This window comes from Xiphias gladius, chromosome 8, assembly GCF_016859285.1.
Source record: "Xiphias gladius isolate SHS-SW01 ecotype Sanya breed wild chromosome 8, ASM1685928v1, whole genome shotgun sequence".
Lineage (NCBI taxonomy): Eukaryota > Metazoa > Chordata > Actinopteri > Istiophoriformes > Xiphiidae > Xiphias > Xiphias gladius.
The window spans coordinates 9,593,056-9,615,298 of record NC_053407.1 but is presented as its reverse complement, the minus strand read 5'-3'; the positions used below and the strand labels follow the sequence as shown (position 1 = coordinate 9,615,298).

The following is a 22,243-nucleotide window of genomic DNA, read 5'->3' as shown; positions in this document are numbered from 1 at the left end:
CTTTATTTATGATCTAATCTGTCCTGTGTGCAGCCCACTCTTTCCCTGGATTTCCATGGGAAGCTGATGGTAACACTTTTGGCAGTTGCTCAAATTAATGAGAAATAGTGATGTGGATTGAAACAATGACCTTTTTGTTGCCAAGAGACTGAACAACGTCTTCAGCAATGGTATATCCTCACAAAATACTGAAGCACTATGGGTTGTTGACAGGTCTCCCCTGAAGGTTTTGACAGAGCTGACCTTTTTTTTTTTTTTTTTTTTTTTTTTTTTTTTTTTTTTTTTTTTTTTTTTTTTTTTTTTTTTTTTTTTTTTTTTTTTTTTTTTTTTTTTTTATTTTTGGAACGCCTTTCACCATTTTGTACTATGTTATCATTTTTCCTTTTTTACTTTTAGTAGCACTGAGATAACTAGGATTGTTTTGCACAAACTCCATTGTTTTGTGTTCAGTTGCCTAGCTGTGGTCTTTTGTTATTATGTTGGACTGTGTTGTTAAAGTAGATTTATTATGGCTGACCGGTTGAAGCGGTGAAGCGGTTCATCCACGAGGTCATGCACAGCACCTTGATTTTATAATTTTATTTTTAGTGTTATTTAATATCATCTGATATCAATTTCTCATAACCTTAGTCTTTGATTTTACATAAAATTTCTTTATTTATGATCTAATCTGTCCTGTGTGCAGCCCACTCTTTCCCTGGATTTCCATGGGAAGCTGATGGTAACACTTTTGGCAGTTGCTCAAATTAATGAGAAATAGTGATGTGGATTGAAACAATGACCTTTTTGTTGCCAAGAGACTGAACAACGTCTTCAGCAATGGTATATCCTCACAAAATACTGAAGCACTATGGGTTGTTGACAGGTCTCCCCTGAAGGTTTTGACAGAGCTGACCTTTTTTTTTTTTTTTTTTTTGGAAAGATAATTTCAAAAACTGCTATGAACATTATACAGTGCATTCAGAAAGTATTCGGACCCCTATACTTTTTTCCATTTAGTCATGTTGCAGCTTTAAGTTAAATAATGTTTTGTAATGTAAATTTATTTTCACTTTGTCATCAGGGGTTATTGACTATAAATTGATGAGGGAAAAAATAAAATTAAACGATTTAACATAAGGCTGCTACATAACAAAATGTGAAGAAAGTGAAGCGGTCTGAATGCTTTCTCATTGCACTGTATACCAATATTCATCTCCCTATTGTGGTACTTCAGCCACACAAGTGCACTTGGTGCTCCTCTGAGCACCTAAGAAGTATACAGCTTCTAAATACGGTGACTGAGTTACAAGTAATGCTCTTTTCTTTTGTAATATTCTGAATTGTGAAGAGTACCATCGCATCAAAACTATTCCGACTACGTCAGGATTTGGACGTGTTGCAGAGTTGTTTTACTGAACTGCGTTATATTGTAAGGTGTCATCAGGTGTGTTATCATGTAAACCCCCTATATTGCACCGCAGGTAGAATCATAATTACTTGTTTGCAGATCATTTTCATGGCGTTGTCATGTTGTCGTCTCCTGATTTTTCAGCCTAGCTTCCTGTTGCCAAAGTGTTAGGCTGTAGCTCTTTGCATTAGCAGTGATCATTAGCAGCCAACAGAGCTTTCCCCTGCAGTCAGATGTCCCATGAGGTTACTGAAGCCTCTCTTCACAGATGCAATCTGTAAATGACAATGGACAGGGCAAGGAAATCAACAGTACAGCCCCTAAGCCGCAGTGGTATAATGTTTATGATCACAGATGAGATATGTTTGTGCCCTTTGGCATGTGGAGATGGATAGAGATCCCATTCACTTGTATAAAGGTAAAGTGAGGTTAGTCTGCGCTGCCTTGGGTCTAACTTTAAACAATGAAAAGGATTACATCTGAGAGAACATCTAGGACTATGATGCCCTGGAGATTTAGAATCAGACTGCGGAGCCTAATGGAACAAAGCATTGCTGCATACCTCAAATTTAGATGATCTATATTCTTTATCTTCTGTGATACTGAATTATTTCTCATTTTTGATGTATTTTTGAAACACAATACAGGTTAATACCACAGGAGATGAGTGGACACTGCAGTGCATGCTGTTGTTAGAAAAAGCTCTACATTTTTCTAAGTTGGATTTCCAACATGAAAACAATAAGAAAGGTCAGTTGGTCCTAACAGTGGAACATGCTTGTGGGGAAATGTGTCAAGTCACTTTTCAGTGCTCTGCCAGCACAGTATTAAACAACCAAATACACTATAAATTTAGTGGCGTTTCCACACAACATTTGGAAGTGTTCAGTATCAAGTCTGTAACATGATGAATGGAGTTCACATAGTTGTGTTTGTTTTAATATATCTACGGATGCGATGGAGAAAAAAATGTGCAGGAATAGAAATTCATGTAACAAGGTCACTTTCATTTATAATCAGTGAACTGTGTTAGCGTGAATGTTCGGGTTTTCATAAAAGATCCTAATGTGCCATTTTTTTCTTCTGGCTTGGCTTACAAAGCAGTTGAAAGAGACGGTAACAAAACAGAAATAGATGGCTCTAAACTGTTATTGCTTCACAGGTCTCCAAAAAGATCACAGCAGTCAAAACAAATCCTTTTGACATATCAGATATTAAAGCTACTCTGCTTAGTAAACACTTTCTAAATTGTCTTTGAACACTCTTTCTGGTCCAGGTGGCATTATGCAGCTGTACTGTCGTGGTCACGTAGCTATTCTATTCTTGAGTTGAACTAATGTGAGATCAGAAACTCTTATGTTCAATGTCCAGTCCATAGTCAAAGTAAATGTAAAGATATAAGACACATAAATATTACAACCACCCAGAAAACTAGCTTTGGCTTGTTATTCTCGTAGGTACAGTATATTTTCTCCAACAGTTGTTCTTTTCCTTTCCAGTGGATTGTGAGTTTCAGTACTGTTTCTGTATTTTCTTTGTCTTTCAGAGAAAGAACATCCACCTGCTGCTGAATGTGTTTTTGCTGGCAATCTGGGGAGCCGTCCTGTTAGCCTGCCGCTTCTACTGGATGGGCAACAAACCGCCAAACTTCTCAAACTCCGACAACCCGGCTGCCGACTCCCCCTCGCTCCTCACCAGGACGCTAACCTTTTTCTACCTGCCTGCCATTAACTTTTGGCTGCTCCTCTGCCCGGACACACTTAGCTTTGATTGGTCAATGGACGCCCTACCTTTGATCAGGAGCCTGGCTGATTGGAGGAACTTTCATACAGTAGTCTTCTACCTTGGACTGCTATTGCTGGCTTGGTTTGGCCTGTGGATGCACCACACAGCTAAGGGCAAGGACACGAATGGCAAAGCGCATCATTACACCAATGGCAGAAATGGAAACAGTAATGGACACAGTTACCAATATAACAATCATGAACATACGCACAATTCCCACACAGGCACTCACATTAATAGTGCCCAAAATGGTACCAAAAAACACTATGAGAACAGGACTCCACTGCCCACCACTGAAAATGTTGTGGTGTTCTCTTTAGGCCTGTTGGCTATCCCTTTCCTCCCTGCCACAAACCTGTTTTTCTATGTAGGCTTTGTGATAGCAGAGAGAGTACTGTACATCCCCAGCATGGGCTTTTGCCTGCTGGTAGCAGTGGGGATGAGGTCCCTGTACATCCGACTGCGACGCAGGTCCTTCAGGACGATGTTGGTGTACTGCAGCGCTACTCTGGTTCTTCTTTTTGGTGTCAAAACTGTTCTGAGGAACCGGGACTGGCAGAATGAGGAGATGCTCTACAAGTCAGGGATTTATGTCAATCCCGCTAAGGGTAAGTAATGAACTCTAACATGAGCACAAACATTCTTCTATGCACTTTTATACACATTCCCACATCCACACCAGTTCCACCCATCATATTTGGTTGTCTGATTAGCATGACCAAGCTTTTAGGTTTTTAATTTCATCATGCAGTGTTTCCCCTATATGCACCTAAGAGCTGCGTTACGCCGCTTTTTTAAATTTTTTTTTTTTTTAACGAGAGGAGAGGGCTCCATCTTATCTCTTTAGACATTAAAGTTGTAATAATGACAGCACAACGATTATAACAACAAGCAAAGGGTAGATGTCAACAATGAAGCAAGCTCTGCTAGTCACAGATTCAGGATTTTCATTTGCCAAAGAGAAAACTCATCACACAGTAATTTACAGAAAATGCACTAATTTGATAGGGTTACACAAGGAAATACATAGCTGTGAAATAGACAACATTTGGAAGATCCATCTTGATGGATTGTTTTCTTCTTCCTGGAGGCGGGTCTTACTATGCGAAAGGACCCCCGTTACGTGTGAAAGCTGTCAATCTCAAAGACAACTGACTCCCTTACAAAGATATTACCGTTACACATTATTTGAATGGCGTAAATGTAAGTTATTTTATCATTGAAAATGTCATTACATTTAAGTAAGTTAACGCTCTTTGATAATAAACCAGTATGGGTGGTTGTTAATATAGTATATTTTTTCTTCAGTAAATGTCAATAATTGTTGTAAAGATTATACTTTTAGGATGTTCAATAAGATACCTCATATGTAAGCTAGACAGTTATTTCCCCTGCACATTACTGTGCACAAATGCACTGTATGTACTTAGAGCTCAAGAGCCCTTCTGGTGCCAGCAAATTCATAAAAACCTCTCAGCAGGGCGCGCTTTGAGAGCGCACAAAAAAAAAAAAAAAAAAATTGCACACATGAATAAAACGCATTGCGCACTTGCTTGAACCCTGCTGCTACAACTCCATCCTAGGGGTAACACTGTCGTGTGTACTGCCTCTCGTAGTCTACTGCTGCCCTGAATAATTCAAAGTAAATGTGCTTCAAAGTGTGTCCTCTTCATCACTCAGCCTTACCACAGGATATAAAAGTGTTCACAAGTTGAACTCAGAGCCCTAAATGCAAAATGAGCCTGGTGTAAATTTTAATGTTCAAGGCTTCTTAAAAACAGATGATTTCACTGTTGTTCCACAGACTACAAAAAAGCTGTGTCTATTTATCACACATCTTCTTATCCTCAGCATGCAATCTGTTGCATGACACCAGATGCCCCCTCTCACTTGGAAGGGCACTGTCACCCGTCTCTGGCACCTTCAACGAGAGATAGAATATTCAATAGCCTTCACATTCAAGGTCATCAGACACAGATTCCCTTCCAAAGCGAGGTTCTCAGAGCTGTTGAGGAGGGAAGCAGGGCAGGGACTCGCAAGGCAACAGCAGGACATGTTGTGTTAGCTAATTTCCCTTTCAGATTCTGCGGCGGAGCTGAGGCATGACAGCTGTTTGTTTTGGCGGGCCATCAGCTGAACAGAGCAGCAGCAATGTCCCCGACTCGCATTCATTATGGCTAATATGAGATTTGAATGGAACCCAGCCTCAAACATAGACAAACTCACTGGATCATTTCAACTGTGAAATTTGGGGATACACAAAACAACTCTTTGCTGTAAAACTTCATAAAGTCATCTGTGTATAACTGGATGCAGAGTTAAATGAAGGAAGCTTGAGTTGTTTTCCTGCCTGCTTTTATTTATACTGAATATTCTTCTGGGATTCCATAGATGTTAGGATTTTGAACACTAAAGTAAATAGATTGCTTTGTGTATTTTAGTGCTCTAATAAACACTTGTCAACAAAAGCGGCATGAGTCAGGATTTTTATCTTCCTATTCTATGTGAAGAGTGAAGATGCAAGAAGGACCAGTATCTCATGGTTTACACACACTTGTGCAATAACGCATGGCAAAACTAACAATGCGCAAAAGCCTCTCTAAGCATACCCCTGTGTCTTCAGCCTTTTGAGAGATTAATTTCCAGAAAAGGCATAGTTATTGTCAGGTTTATGCAGTCTGAAATAACCTTAAAAACCTTACCCTCTGTCACTGTTATTTTACATCAGAATGAATTTCTTTTGTTCTATCACCCCTTCTACATTTATTTTTCACACTCCACAGCTCTGCACAGAGTGTACAAAAGCTCTAGGCAGCCTTATTTCACCTGTCAGATACTGCATTAAGCCAGTCAACAGTAATGCCATTAGTTGTGCAATAGCACTCTAGTGGTCTTCTTTTCAGACACAGTCTCATAGGAACAACTGGTGGTTTTGGCACAAAGCTCCCATAGTGTGTCATCTCTCTTTACTCATAATGTCTTGGTATACCAGCTGCAGCAGAACAACATCCTCTTTAGAGGTTAAAAACACTGATCCCATGTCAGAGCAAAGCTGTGAATAACAAAACAAAAACATAATTTGCCACACAAATGTCTTCTCCTGCTGCTTTAATTTAAGAGCTTTTCCAGATTCTGAAAAATGTGTTATTGAAGAAGGTTGCCACCCTTTTTTCTTTTTTTATTCTGTTTGATTAACTTTTTTTTTTTTTGTAACCTGTCAGCATGGGGAAACCTCGGAAATGTCCTGAAGAGCCAGGGCAAGATGGAGGAGGCTGAACAGGCGTATAGAAATGCCCTCTATTACCGCAGCAACATGGCTGACATGCTGTATAACCTGTGAGTTCATGCTTTATCAGACTCCTACGCTGTAATTTATATTTTCTTATCCTTAATGCTTAGATTCATTTGCCTTTGATTTAGTTTGGTGTCTGAAGATGTGAAAATGTGCCTGCAGGGCTTAGAAATGTCTGTTGCATACATGATTTTCTTTTAAGTGCGTCTCCACTCCAAGCTGTTTCAATGAATTAAGAGTGTGTGTGAACAAATGGACGACCTCTCCTTTTACTTGCGTGTGTCAATTGATCAGAGCTGTTCTCTCAGAGGAAGTGTCTTGTATTCCCCAGAGTGCTGTCTGTCTGATAGGGTTATTAATGATGCTGTTTTAGCTTGAGGGGAAAATGCAAAACATACTCACAGTGTGCTTAAATGTCTGTGTTTTTCTCAGCTGTTAATCCTCCCCCTCACTTCTATCAGCTGCTTGTGTTCTTGTCTAAGCCTAAACAGAGGCTTATAACTTTAAACATCTCCTCTTTTGAGTTTTTTTAAGCTCTAAACAACCTCCGCCGTCATTTCTTTTGTCTGTTCCAGCGGTTTGCTGCTACAGGAGAGCAACAAATTCTCAGAGGCACTTCACTACTATAAGCTGGCCATTGGGAGCCGGCCAACTCTGGCTTGTAAGTACAGCTCTTCTTTTTTATTGACAATCTCCAGCTCTTGTGGTTGTGGCTGTGCTGTGTCCAGGCAACAGTGAGCACAGGCTGTGGTTATTTGAAGGGAGACGAAAAGGTGGCAAAGGGCAGTTGGTATATGGCTGAATTAAACATTCAGCACAGCCGTCTGACTGGCTTTCAAAGCCAAGTCATGTCAACAAATCAAGTAACTGCATTAAGTCATTTATTATGAATTCAGGCCATGGCACTCTCATTTCTTTTTATCCCTCCTACCTTCCTTATCTCTACTTCTTTCTATGACTTTTTGGTGTGTCTTTCTCTTTTCCTTGCTTCCCCTCAACCCTCTTTTTCTGCATTTCCATATATTGTCATCTTCAGCAGGTTCAATCCCTGATTAGAAAAAAATCACTCAATATCCTGCCTGATGATGCAATAAATTAGCGCCCCATTGTTCCAGTCATTAGTCAATGACAGATAAACAGAGAACCTTAAATGTCTCTTCCTTTTTTTTCCCGGATTAATTATAGACCTAATCAAGATCATGGTTAGACTACAAAATTTCCATTCAGTATGCAATTATCCAATCTGTTACAGCCGATAACAAGGTTAATTAATTACCCTAAGCAGCAGACATGTTGAAGGAATGAATGAGAATGTGAGAGTTCAGTATTTTTTCAAGGCTACACCATTACTCATTGTCTAATTGGGAGCTAACTAGTGTAAAATGCAGCACTTTTATTCAATATGTAGGGCTATCCTGCTTTATGATAAAGTGCTATTGATTTCTGTCACTTTTTTTGCATAGAGAAAATCGCTTCTCACAGGGCAGTGAAAGTGGAAGAAGCTTGCTTTTGTCTGTCTATGGTTTTCTGGTGGTTATCTGTTCCGCTTTCAGTACAGATCCATGCAAAGGAAAAAAGTCCCCGATATTGACAATTGAAAGCAGTAGCATGTAGGTACAGATAAGACTGTGACCTGTGAGGATGTGGAGTAAAATAATGTAATCTTTTTAAATTACAAGTTCCAAGAACAGAAAAAGAACAAGGTAACTTCTCCTGTAGGGAAGAAAGGCTGTTTGATTCTCAGCCACCCCCTTTAAAATTCTTATATGTCAACACCCAATTGAAGAGCCTTCCTAACTGATCTGCTGCATCAGGTTAATATATCCCAACAGCCATCCTTGATAGGCAGTTGTTTAGAGAGGTAGTTCCACAGGGACTAATTACACTCCTGCTGCATATCGATCATTAGATGTTGTCTTTGATCGCTCAGGAAAAAGTTTAACAAGCATCCAAAGTAACCCACAGGATGTATACAAAGGTCAAATATACAGTACAGTAAAGCATGAAAAAGGTTAACAGTGGGTCAATTTTTCTACCCTGAAGGTGTATTTCATATAGACAGGGTCATTACCCCCCTGTTCAGTTCCGTTGATCTCTGTGGCTTCACGTCAGGGTAAGACACTTATGTCAAGGAACTGACCATTTAGAAAAATATCTACACACATACATTTGGCAGAAAAGACTTCTTCTCTTCTTTCAGAGAATACGAGCAACAACAAGGATTCTCCTGGGAGAACTAATCCTGCCCTAAAGAAAAACATACATGAACATGAAATCTTTTTTTTATATTAAAATCAACAATACCAAAAACAACTCACATATGGAGGAGGCTGGGGAGAAGGAGTGGTAGAAAGATGTGGTAGCGCAAACATATCAGCAAGTGTCAGATTATAGTGGCCGCACTCTACACCTGCATAAATATGATTGGATGTTACTAATAAGCTGATGGCCACACAACTGTGAATGAGCCAGTGACTGTGAAGCATGAATGAAAAAAAGTGACGCTAATCAGCTGATGCAAGCACGACGTCAATTCTCCACCCGAAATAACGTTATTCTCCATGTTTTGTTTGGTTGCCCCAAACAGCGGCCTACTTGAACACAGGCATCATCCTGATGAATCAGGGTCGTCTAGATGAAGCCAAGCGCACCTTCCTAACCTGCGCTGATATCCCAGATGAAAACCTGAAGGACCCCCACGCCCACAAGAGCTCAGTCACCAGCTGCTTGTACAACCTGGGCAAGCTGCTCCATGAGCAGGGACATCAGGAGGTAATGACCCAAACTGCAGAAAATCATTAAAGATGAACGTATGCTAAAGAGAACCTGAAGGACCCCCAATTAAAGACCGGTAATGCCAGAAGCATAAGCAGACTTTACTTCACAAAACTGCACGGTAATATTGATGGGACTGTGTTAATTTAACGCATCAGTTTACCATAAAGAAATTAGTATCTTGCGCTGAGCTACACTTATACCCACATGCAGCAAATAATGGTTGTTTCCACTTGGTTGAATAGCTGTAATAAGTCATGTATTTATTTTCCTTAGTAAAGTTGGTAAATGGGATAAAAAAGCCAATATGCAATTTTTCAATTACATACCCATAGAACACTTTAACATGCACCACATGGACATATAATTCCTACAAAATGCAGTTGTTTTTATCTTTATAGTGTATGATGTGGCCCTTAAAAATATGAAATGTAAAATATCTTGATTGCATGTACTGTAGTTTACATACATTTTTAGCTCAAAAGTATGTATTTTGAAACATCTTTTGTCAAGCAAACACATCCATGACTACCATAGAGTTCAAAGAGTACTCCTTTACATACAATACGTGCTGGAAAATGTAAAACCCTATTGAATTGAGATAAAAATGCAGGCAGCTGCCCGGGGAGCCTTAAGGGGACACTGAGAAAATGTTCGGTTTTATGTGGACATATTCCAAAATTACCTCCATCATAAAGGACGTAGTGTTTTGTTCAGATAATCCTCAGGCTGTTTCTGGTTTAACTGGTTTTCCAATGCTGCACATTTATATTGTACGCATGCACCGATGCTGCTGATTCAATCAGGAATGAGGCAGTAGAACTGCAGATTCAATAAAGGCCTTTATAAATAGTTGGCATGCTTGAGAAAGAGAGCAGTCCCACTTCCTCCGACCTCTAACCACAACATTTGCTTCAGCAATAAAGTAGTTCCAGTTTCTTCTACCATTTAATCTCTGAGGGACCCTGAGGTGAATTGCCGGACCTACAAACTATACATACTAGAGTCAATATGTGACACCGCTCCTGACGTCTTGACAGCTGTGACACTGAGGATAGACCTGTTCTGCTCAGCTCTGTATGAACCAGCCTCCTGGCAACCCCCAACTCCACGCTGTGTATTCACAGTGTCAGGGCCCCGGCTGCAGAGGAGGAATGAGTGTTTACCCCAGCACCAGTTTCTCTGGCGAGGTCTCTCCGCTTTCTAATGCAAACATCCCCCACCTTCTTTTTTTTATTTGTTTCATTCACAGGAGGCCCTCTCTGTGTTTAAAGAAGCAATACAGAAAATGCCAAGACAATTTGCACCACAGAGCCTCTACAACATGATGGGTAAGAGCTGCTTTGGTTTCAAGACCAGGCATAAAAGCTGTTGTTTTTGAGTGTGGAAGTATTAACAGACCGTGGAACTGCGGGTAAAGGGTTATTTTTGGAGTTTTATGGAGGAAATTTCTGCTATACATCATACATTTTTGTTTTACTTTGTAGTTCTGAGTCTCTTAAAACAAAGAACCTTTTTGTTTCTTCTGGACAATCAGCATCTTAACTGAACCAAACTTTCAGTACACATCAGGTATTACTAATTGCATTTAAGACCACTGTGTACAGCCCCACCAGCTGTTTTACACATGCAGCTTTCAATGTGAGATAAACCAGGGGTCACTATCATCCACTCTGGAACAGGGATATCCCAGACTTTTTGAAATTTGCCCCAAAAATGCAGGTTAAATTATTCTTATAAGTTAAGGTCAAAACAAAACTTTAGAACAAGTGCTGTTTGTGGTTGTAGATTTATTTGTCCATTAATGATTAAATATCTGAGAATATGAGAATTCAAAAGATGTTAACCCTGGGTTCAGAATTCCAGCTGTGAATCCTAAACCTGGGGTATGTCCTCGGTTAATAAATATGAAGATGAAAACCTGGTCCAGATCACTGTAGGCTTTGTGTAGCCTACAGTTTATGTTAAGCCAGGGCAAAGATATGCTGTTAGAATGTTTAAGGAGTGCTTGAAGAAAGTAGATTGTCAAAATAAAATGTGTAAAATCAGTGTCAAATACATTCATTTATATCAAGTTATATTAATGAAATCCTTGTTTCAGAAAGTTAATTTGAGTTCATGCTATTAAACAATGTTTTGACCGGACATTAGTAAGCTTTACAATATCATTTTACACAGAGTTAATTTGCTTTGCTGGATTACAGCTGTAGAACAGCTGCTGCAGTCTCATTATAGCTACTCTCTCTTTGGTTTTTTACTCTTTTTTCTCTCTCTCTCTCCCTTCTGCTTTCTCTCTCTCATACAAGTGCAGCTACTTAAACACACACACACACACACACACACTTGAAATCTAGGATGTCTGTAATCCAGACTTGGTAGTGCCACGGGCTCACTTATGTGTTGGAAAAATGAAATTTGACAGAGCTACTGAGATTATATCAAAATGTTGATGAAAGCCCCAGTCGCAGTTAAGGAGCAGCACTGCGTCTGTAATGGAGGCACTGGGCCGGAGATCTGTGATTTCTGCAGCTTAGCGTTGTTTCCTCACTGAACTGATTTTGCACATTTGGCACACCTGCTCGTATCTATTTCCTTCCACTTTCACTCTCTGTGCTGCTCTTATGTTGTCTGTCAGTCGCCAAGGAGCAGAAGCTTTCATCAGGGGCAGACCTGGTTGCTAAGCTCCACCTTGCTGGTCTCGCTCCAACACTCTCTAGTGGGCCGAGGAATGTTCCAATCCGCGGAGCTGGTTTTCAGCTCCTTGGATATGATGTCATGCCTAACTGCACGCTGATGTTTGTGCTAATCTCATACAGAGGTCTGCTGCCAGGAAGGAGAGACAAGTAGAGACAACAAATGAAGAGGTCATGTCAAAACAGACCTGTGTATGCATTTTTAAATAGTTCAGTATCTTGGGGTCATTGTAAATTTCCTATAATCCTATCTATAATCACATCGAAGTTTTAATAAACTAAAACCTAAATTAGCCACGCTTCTTTAAAAAAAAGTGTGTGTTTTCAGTTTTTGCACTTGTCAAATAGTGAAAATGTCAGTTTGAAATGAGAAAATGACAAGAAAGCCATGGGAATATAAAAAAAAAAATCTCTACATTGGGACAGTATTGAGGTTTGAGATATTAGTGATATCCTCCAATCCATTCTTATGCTCTGTTCGAAGTTAGCTGTTGACAGCTGTTGACAGCTGTTAATATTTTGATAATGTGGCTACAGTATCATGGATTTCTTAAATCAAAAACCCAGGGCTGTACTGATCGATGTAATCTTGAATACATATTCTCATGTATTACATTACATCTGGGGGGGAAAGTCTTAAGCTTCGAGCCGTATTTTCTCATAATAAAAGGAAGTTACTTCTTAAATTTGATGTCTTTTACATGCCCAAAGTATGTATCAAAAGGCACCATTGTACAGTGTTATCGCTCACTGGAGAAAGTGTGTTTGCAGATCAAAAAGGTTCCCGAGTTGTAATTAGGTGTGTGTCACCTGCTGCTTATCACAGTTTCTTATCAAGGAAGAGATTAGTCCTAACACCCACGGAATTAAAGTTTCAGTCCGCTGTAGTCTAAACAACTTGTCCAGTCATTTGGCTGTTCATAGGACTCAGTGTAGATTGAAATATAAACATGTTATCAGGTTATAGTGAAATTTTTAACACCTGTGATACATTCAGTTTCTCCCCCTAAATATGTTATAATGTTGTTTTTAACTGTTTTGTGTCCAATTACCAGCCTGTTGTCAAATTCTTTCAATAATACAAGTGTTATTGGATGGCTATGAAACAGAGGTCATTGTTATTTCAGGTGTTAGAAGGCAGAGGGTCAGATTTTGCAGTGGGGGAGGTGTCAGATGATGACATTCAGGGAGCATGAAGGAGTGTGTTATAGACTCACTAGTCTTCTTTAAAAAAAAATCCACTTAACTTATCTTAACTTATTTCTATTTCAAGAAATAGATTGAATTATTTTAAAATTTAAGAAATCAAACATTTTCATTATTGAATGGGATTCAAAGGTTTGTTTTTGTGAAAGACACTGAAAGTAGACAATAAATAATTTCTGCAGTATGAATGTGGTTTATTTAAACACATTTTAAAAACTACATTCTTCTAGTTCAGTGCCAAATATTACCCTTTATGTAAAAATATGACTTAACTAAGAAACAACATGGGGTTTGTACTGAGTTTTGTATCCCACTGGAATGAGGTCTGGCCTCACTGCTACACTGTCTTGCAAATCCTCAGCAGAACAATGGAAAGATGTGTGATATCTTAACCTCTGACAGCTTGACCCCTGACTCGACCCTTGTTTTGCTTCTCACAGGAGAGGCCTACATGAGACTGAACAAGCTGACTGAAGCTGACCACTGGTACCGAGAGTCCCTTCGAGCCAAGCCCGACCACATCCCTGCACACCTCACCTATGGCAAACTCCTGGCTATGAAGGTAAGACTTTGTATTTTGTGTCATCCTCCCTTGAGACTATGTTACTTTTGACTAAAGAAATAATACATTTCTTATATATATTAAAAGGTGAATACACGAAAGAAAACACATTTGCTTACTTCCATACATTCAGGGGTTTCGCTGCTACAGCTTTTCTTGGTCTGGTATGAGCGGTAGCTTATAGTGACTACTGTTAGCTAACTTCTTAACAAACAAGCTTTGTGACATTGCTGAGTCAGTTCACTGACTTGTGGCCATTGCTCAACAAAAGTTACATAGACTCGCCAGCAGCAGCTTCACTTGGGCAGTTTGCGGCTAAGTGCCTTTCTCAACAAAAGATTTGTAGTTAGGCTGAATGTTTATCAGTCATGCTCCATTCAGGGTCATTTCTGTGTCGAAATGCTGACTTTCTGGTCTGGCTTCACATCGTCTAACGTCTTGTGTCCCTGAACCACCTCTCATTCTCTACCTGTCTTTTCGTCGTTCTTTTGACTTTCTTTTTATTACATCCTCTTTCATCTGCCTAGACTTTTGATTCAGTTGTCTCCAGCTCCTTACTGACGGTTGTTATGTTCTCCTGAAGGCTCTACAGTTAATCAATAGTGTGTGGGTGAGAGAGTGAGAGGGAAAAGATTGGAAGAGTGAGGACATGAGAGAGGAAGGTGGGCACGTTGCGTTTCTCAAGATGACACTCTGTCTGGGAATAGCACTTCCTGATTAAAAATCTTGTCTTGACTACCCTTTCTGGTCCATGTAACGTGTTCCTAGGTCTTAAAACGTAGCTCAAAATGCTGCACTCGTAATTGCAACGTTGCCCTAAAAAATAGAACATTTAAATCTCTAAACTCTGTAGAAAAGCAAATGTACATTTGCCCTAGATTTTAGGTCTGCAGAGATAATATCCTTTCAGGGTCACACAGCTGACCTTTGTTTCAGTAACCAAAGAAAATGCCGTCTGTGTTGAGAAGGAGCCTCAGAAGGAGTTTCTGGAGTCCCCGAGTTTATGAGGAGATGGTCGTGTGGCCGGGTCATCCATTACAGATCGCAGCTAGATAGGCCTATTTGGAATAGATCTGACTGAGAGGAGCATAGCTGAAAAGGACTCTCAGAACAGAAATAAACAAATTGGAGGAAGAGTAGCACAGAAGGTCAAAAGAAGGGTGGAGGCCTCCTCTTTGGATGACAGCCCTCTCTCCCACAGTCTGGGCCCTAATGAAAGGACGTAAATGTGTTCAAAACCCCAAAGCAGTGGTATCTGGATTTCCACAGAAAGGCAAGGCTCCTCCTGGCTGTGTCCCTTTTAATTTCCCTTATGGAAACAGAGACTTTCAAGTTCTTTTCATTTATCCTCTTTCCAAAATTATGAAGTTGTGTGTATCACAACTAATGTGTATGGAGGAATTTTACTGGCACATAATTTACCTAAACTTGCTAGAACAATGTTAAAACACTTTTTGTATCAATAATTTACCCTTAAAGGATTTGTTTGACATTTTGGGAAATACGCTTATTCTTGCCAAGAATTAGATGAGACATTTGATAACACTTGCATATTTGTACATATGAGGCTATTACCAGCAGCGGTTTAGCTTAGCTTAGCACATGGACTGGAAACAGCGAGCCTCGCATTGTCCATAACAAAATCAACAGCACCTCTAAAGCTCACTAATTAACATATTATGTTTCATTAGTTTACTCCAAAAACCGAAGTGTAAAAACAACACCTATCTATGGACAGAGCCAGGCTACCTTTTCCCCCTCTTACTAGTCTTTGTGCTAAACTAAACTAGCTGGTTGCTGGTGGTATTACACTAATATAATACTATAATAATACTATAATGTCAGTGAAGTGGGTCGTTGTGTGTCTAAATTAAATTCAGCTCCTGCACCACACTAGATTGATTTTCCCACCTGTGCTCAGACCGATGGTTGTCTTAAATTACAGTTCAGCTGACACAAAAGATAAAAGTCACAGTTGTTAAGCTGATATGAATTCCTTTCTGACAAAAGCCAATGGACATCAAAAATTATCTAAAACCAAACGCTGTCAGCAACAACAGATTAGGGGAACAACACAGTTCTTTAGAGGAGATTGTTAAGGATTGGTGAAGTGGATATGTGGAAGAGTTCAGTCGGCCGTGAGGAGAAACTCATTTTATTTAAGTAAGGGTTATTGATTTTGGAGGAAAGTAGAGTTCAAACCTGCAGGGATAATTCTCTGTAGATCTCTGATCATGATAGCTGGTAGAGGTGTGATCCTGTCAGTGCAAATAATGCCATCAGAGAAGTTGTTTGGTACAGGCTTAGAGCCTCTTTAGCCAAGAAAAAAACGTTTGTTTTTTTTAACCCATGAATCCGAGTCAGGGTGCCATTTAATGTATGCTCCTCTGTTGTGGCCATGGCCCATGTGCCTGATGACAACAGCATTTAAGCATGATCAAAACCAGTGAAGGAAGTCGACCTGCTCACCATCCCCCGCCTCTATATTCCCCTACCGCTGCAACTCCCTGTGGCCCAACTGCGGGTGATGAAGACGCTTCAGATACTGACAGGGGCTTTCGAGGTTCAGATCCCTACGGGAGAGGTGGAGAGGCTCCAGGGTAAGGCTTGGCAGCAGGGTCAGGGAAGGGTGAGGGGACGACAATGGAGCTGAGCATGAAGCTGAGGCGCGGAGAGCAAAGAGTTGCTGTGATTTGTGGATAAGGGGAGAACAAAATAGGGGAGGAAGGGAGAGTTAATTACACAGATCAGTATCACCACTGACCCCTCCAAACCTCCGCTGACACCACGGGGGAGCAGGATGTGTTCTGGGCTCTCCGTACGCACCACAGGTCAGAGATAGACACGGCCGCCGTGACGCTTGCAGTATTGGACTCAGTCATCCACTTGCCATTTCCTCAGCTAATGGGATACAGGCTTCATTCATAATCACCTCGGCGACCACAGAGCCAGGGCTACATCTGCAGTTTATCTGATGTTATCAGGAGATTTGAGGTGTGAGACACTTACCAACAAGCCTTAGCATGTGTGTGACGGAAGGGAAGTTAGCTCTACTTTGTTAGCAAATCAGCGAAATGTTAGCATTCTGTCACGCTAAACAGAGATGGTGAACATGGTCAATAAGGCTAACACGTTGATGCTAAACACCAGCGTGTTCGCATTGTCTTTGTGAGCATGCTGATGTTTAGCATTTAGCTCAAAGTACAGCCAAAAGTACAGAGCTGTTAGCGGGGTTATAGGCTCTTCATCTTGTTTGCATACACTAGAGTTCTGAACAGGCCTAAAACTCAGACCTGAATTCCTGTGTCCCAAACTGATATTTTTGCTTCACATCATCTTTCCATTACTGACAGTTAGCTTGCCAGGCATGTGCAACACATTGGTTATACTCTACATTTCTTGCTGCAACACACGGCACATATGGACGCAGAAGCTTGGCACAGTCAGAGGGAGGAAGAAAGAATTTTCAGATCCCCACTCGAGTCCAAAGCTTAACGCAGCAAATGTTGGGTAGGACAACTTTAGCAAAAAAAAAAAAAAACCTTCCCTGAACAAAAAAATGTTAAGTAAAGACAAATATGATCATTTCTTTCTCAGTCCTCAGCAGTGTGAAGTAGTGCCATGGTTTTGACTTCACAGAGAAAAAGGATAACAACAAAACTGAACACGAGTGCTGGTTGAGCTTCATGATTCATTTCAGGTCAAATGAATTATAATTGACTTATAAAAAAGCTGAAGATGAAATAAAATGCAGTTGCCAGTTTAAGGGGTTGCAACAGTGAAATAATACAACAAGTAGTGTAACAAATTGGCTCTCTATGGACTAATAAGACCAATAATAACATTTTTTAAAGAGGAGTAATGAGAAATGAGCAACTGGTTTCTTTTTTGAGATTTTAACTCCTCTCCATATAATTCACTCTGAGAATGGCCTCCCTTAATATATTTAGACCTGTCATAATCCAAATCTTCTATTTACTCACAACTGCAATGAGTTGCAGTTGTGAAAAAGTGAAAGCTTAATTCTGAGGTTTAGCAAACAGACGTAGGCCTCTGCTATTATAAAACCAGCTGGCCTTAAAACATATACATTGTTCCATCTGTGAATTAGAGTATATAAATACACAGAGATGATGCTTTTCAGACTGGAACTGGGTTCGCTACTTGGACGCCATTAGCTATATTAAACATAAACTTAGCACAGGCTTGATTTTCACAGCATCAAGTGAAACTTCTCTCATATATTTACATTAGAAAATTATGGATTTACTGAATCTACAGCGCACTAAAATGCATACTCTTGACAAAGTATACAGTCATTAATACTAGACTGTTCTGATTGGATTTGAGCCTGTTCTTCTATTTGAGTAAACTGATGTAATTTGCTGTATTTCACACTGAGTTCATATACATTATTTTTACTGAGTCGTCCAATCTTTATTTAATCCTTTTTCATCTTTTTTGATGCTTTAGCATTTTAACTCAAGCCTTTATAGACGTGGTACAACTCCAGTTTAATAATATGCATAACTCATTCAAAGACATTGTCTTTTAGAGTGAAACACACTAATTGGTTGCATTGTTAATGCTAAAACATCGTCTTTTGTAGATGAGTGCACATTGTTAATTGTTGATCAGATGGCATCTGGTGCCCAGCTGAGTGCAGGAAGGTGTCAAAGTCCCTACTGGCCAGCTGCTCTGTTCTGTTTGAGCGGTGATTGGTTACGTGTCACTGTCTCGAGGACCTGAGGGAGCTCTTGAGGTCCGCAGGGCTTCAGTGATGCTTCTCCCCATCATACTATTCTCTCCCTCCCAGGATGGATTCCTTCATCCCTCTAAAGGCCCAAAACAACACTGCACACACAGATTAAAAACCTCAGTGTGTTTGTGCCGTGCACCTCTGTGTGCTTATGCAAAGCCAAAGATCCCTATAGACACATGAACCTTTCTGTCTCATTCCTCTCCTCTTCTTTCCACCCTCCCACTCCATTTTCATTCACCATTCTCTGTCTTGTTTAATATCGGTCAGGCCACACACACATTGGCAATCTGCGGTTATGCTCTGGAAGTGTTATTTGCACAGATAAAAGTGCGTAATGAATGAGCCTTTGCCCTGTCTGGTCCACTGTGCCAAGCATGACAATTTGTACTTTGACAAGATGACACATGAGCTTGAAAGAGTAACACTTGTGGTCCATGTGTTTAATGTCTATTTATTAAGATTTATTGTTAAAGTAGGTCTGCATTTCGGAGAGGGACATTAGGTATACACGGAGATGTTTTGGATATTGAGCTGACTGTGGTGTTTTTATAATGAGTTGAAACAATAATAACACTGTATTTAATTTGTCTCTCTCAGGGGCAGAAAGCAGAAGCAGAGAGGTACTTCCTGAAGGCCATCCGACTTGATCCCACGAAAGGCAACTGTTACATGCATTATGGTAAGCGTAGATGTATATGTATTTTTTTTTCTTTCAATTTGACATATCCTGACTTTATTCTTACTACTGCAAATATTTAATTTGGCAATTTAACACACGCGTGCCGCACTTGTGTGCACAAAGGCAGGAACTAAAACACCTTGTGAGGTCATTGGACAACAGTGTTGGCTGACCTTTTTGCCGTGTCTTCCTCCAATCAGTCATGTTGTCAGTCTTTAGGTGGTTAGTAGGGGATCACAAGAAGAGACGATTATTTCCTCAGATTGTTCTCTGTGATTTGATGGAAATATGGAACGTGACAACTCCGGCGTCTTTCTTGTCTTGCATTATTTCTGTGTCACTCGCACATGACATGAAGCAGCAGTGGTAACTCTTAAATTAAAATTACTGTCTGAGCTGACAAGTTAATTACTTCCTTTCTTTCAAAGCTTCTGAAGCCTTGTCTTTCTGAAACAGAATTTTAATGATGAACTGATGTGTCAGCTTGCTTTTATTGTGCCAGCCTGAATGTGTCATTTAAATCGATCAATACACCAGGTTAATGGTGGATTTTTGCATTTTGTTGAAGTACTGTATGTCTAAGTTGTCACCTTTTAAAGGTTAAGAAATCAGTTACTTCAGAAGATGAACTGTACTTATACTACTGTACAAAGCATGGAATATGGATAAACATGAAATAGCAATAGAATACAAATTAAAGATACAACATTCATATACTGTGAACTTCTGGCTCACACACAAACCATGTATCCATCAATTTTTTAGTGCCTTAATCAGATCAAGGCTGTGGTATAGTTTACAGTTTGATATATTTACAGTTAAACACAACAGCAAACACCAAATGTATTGTGTACAGCTCGATATTAAGTATTTGGGATGAACAGAGTTGTTCCTTATTGACTGTGCCTTTTTTGCCTTGAAAATGGCTAACAGTGTCTGCAAGTCATGAAAAGTCTTAAAAAGCATTCAATTTTGTTTCTTTCAAAAAAGGCCTTAGAAATTATTTAAAAGTGTTTAATTTAATTTACCAACATCTGAAATATTTAATCTTGCCTGACATAGACTGTGATGTAAGTTATAAAATGTTTTTGTATCTGATTGCAGACTGTTGGGATACCTTATACACCTATTACACACTATTATATTTGTGGAGTTTCAGTCAGCATAATCAGACCTGTAGAAAGCACTGTCACTGCTGCTAGCTACAGTAGTGAGGGAGTGCATCATCTCATAATGGGCAAGTGTCAATTTAACAAAAACTTCAATGAACATAAATGAATTAATAATTTTCAAGTGGTTAATCCTTCCATCCATTTTCTACAACTTATCCAGTTCCAGGTCACGTTGATTTAATTAATCGTAAAACTGGGAGTTATTCGTATATACTGCTCTGAATTCTGAAAAGGAGTGTAACATATTAATAAATAATTCAAGGCTCTCAACCTACCAATAATCCACTAAAAGTCACGCTGCCGCATGATGAACAGGACTTAAGGTGTCACAGTCCTTACACACAGATCACCTTTGAGAAGTTTTTGTTAAAAAATAGCAGGGCACTCCTGGACACGGCTATTTATTGGTGCAGAGACTGTCTTTCCTTTATTACTCATAGATTTGCTTTGATATCATAAACCCTCCACAACTGCAGAGGTAATTGTACCCTGGAGCTACTTTGCAGTCAATCATGGTCTGAAGTCTCATTTTAAGCCTGTCTCTCACCTTAGGCCTGTACTAACAGCTTCAGTTTCATCCACAGTTATTACGGAAAATATGCTTAGGTTTGCTTGGTGGTTTAGCATCCTGGTACAGTAGTGGAGCCAACCAAAGTCAACAGGGTATTATTCCTCTCTAAACCTTGTCCTTTGCAAGGGGTCCACCCTCGGTTCATGGCCTTGTCAGGTTTCCACTATCCCATCTCATTAGGAGCGTCCACAGAGGTTCACAGCAAAAGCAGCCACACCCGTAATAAGACACAACCCTCCTGCGCGAAACGTTTTCATCTTAAAGAAATAGATCAATCAAATTTGGCTAATCGGAACAAATGAGTCTGATAGATGGCCAAAGAGGGATGGTATGCTGCACTCATATCCAGTGTTTCAGCATATTATTTCAGGAGCAGACCAGGCTGTACCTTCACCTGGGCCAAAGGCAACACTTCTAGGCTGACTATTCCTCACTGCCTCTTTGGTGATCCCTTGGCATTTCAACTGCGGTGCTGTTCTCTCCTGCCCTGCCAGGTCAGTTTTTGTTGGAAGAGTCGCGGCTGCTTGAGGCGGCGGAGATGGCAGAGAAAGCCGCACGCCTCGACAGCGGGGAGTTTGATGTGGTCTTCAGCGCAGCCCATATGCTCAGGTGAGTGTTTGATTGGAATTCTTCTTTTTTATATTTGATGACTTCCTTAGCCCAAGCACATACACAAAGACACTGTGTCTATTTTATTTTGTGTAGATGAGTTGGGTGGGCCAAAGTTTTCCAAGGCTGAGTAGAAAGAAGGTTGGGTATGAGAGAGGGAGGTCTACTGTCTGCACGGTTTATCCAGGGGCTTACACTTCTCCTCAGCCAGTGTGATTTACTTGGCTGTACTTTGTAATCCTCTTCTCTCGCTGCAGTGCCAGCCCGAGAGCTGCTGGTTTGTCTTAGCGTGCTGTGCAGCTATGTATCTTCATATGCTCTCTCTCCCTTAATGTCTCTCTCTACCTCTCTCCCACTCTGTCTCACTCTTCTTCTGCTGTCACTGGCTTCTACTTGAAAGTCTGCTTCCAAATCAGTGCAGGGTTCAGCTGATGAGCCTGTGCAGCAAATCTTAAGCAGCCCACAAGCTGTTGTATTTCTGGACTCAAGCCATTAATGGAAATGTGTAAATACAGCCATGTGCCAACTTATGGTACATTGCTCCACTGACTGAATAAACTTCCAAAATCATATTACCCAGTGTAGAGATTTCCTTGGTTAGAGTCATTACTGGTAGCTCAGGGCTTTCGCATTAAAATTACAGCCTGCTGAAGGAAAACAGTTCTCTTTTAGACAATTAATGCAATTTTGAATCACCAGTTTGATAAAGCCGCCCATGCTATGCCCAAGTGTACAGCATTGCTAGGC

General features: G+C 40.2%; 1 protein-coding gene across 2 annotated transcripts in view; it reads left to right on the top strand.

The window, feature by feature from the left end:
• Positions 1–22,243, top strand: part of tmtc2b (transmembrane O-mannosyltransferase targeting cadherins 2b) — a 92,411-nt gene that overhangs the window by 58,192 nt on the left and 11,976 nt on the right. For both annotated transcript variants that reach the window (XR_005708012.1, XM_040133904.1), the window contains exons 3-10: positions 2,937–3,783; positions 6,397–6,511; positions 7,043–7,128; positions 9,055–9,239; positions 10,495–10,573; positions 13,582–13,703; positions 19,063–19,144; positions 21,382–21,496. Coding sequence is in view for 1 of the 2 variants with exons in the window: in XM_040133904.1 (XP_039989838.1) it covers positions 2,937–3,783; positions 6,397–6,511; positions 7,043–7,128; positions 9,055–9,239; positions 10,495–10,573; positions 13,582–13,703; positions 19,063–19,144; positions 21,382–21,496 (1,631 nt within the window). In the remaining variant the exon portion in view is untranslated. The remainder of the gene's footprint in view (positions 1–2,936; positions 3,784–6,396; positions 6,512–7,042; positions 7,129–9,054; positions 9,240–10,494; positions 10,574–13,581; positions 13,704–19,062; positions 19,145–21,381; positions 21,497–22,243) is intronic.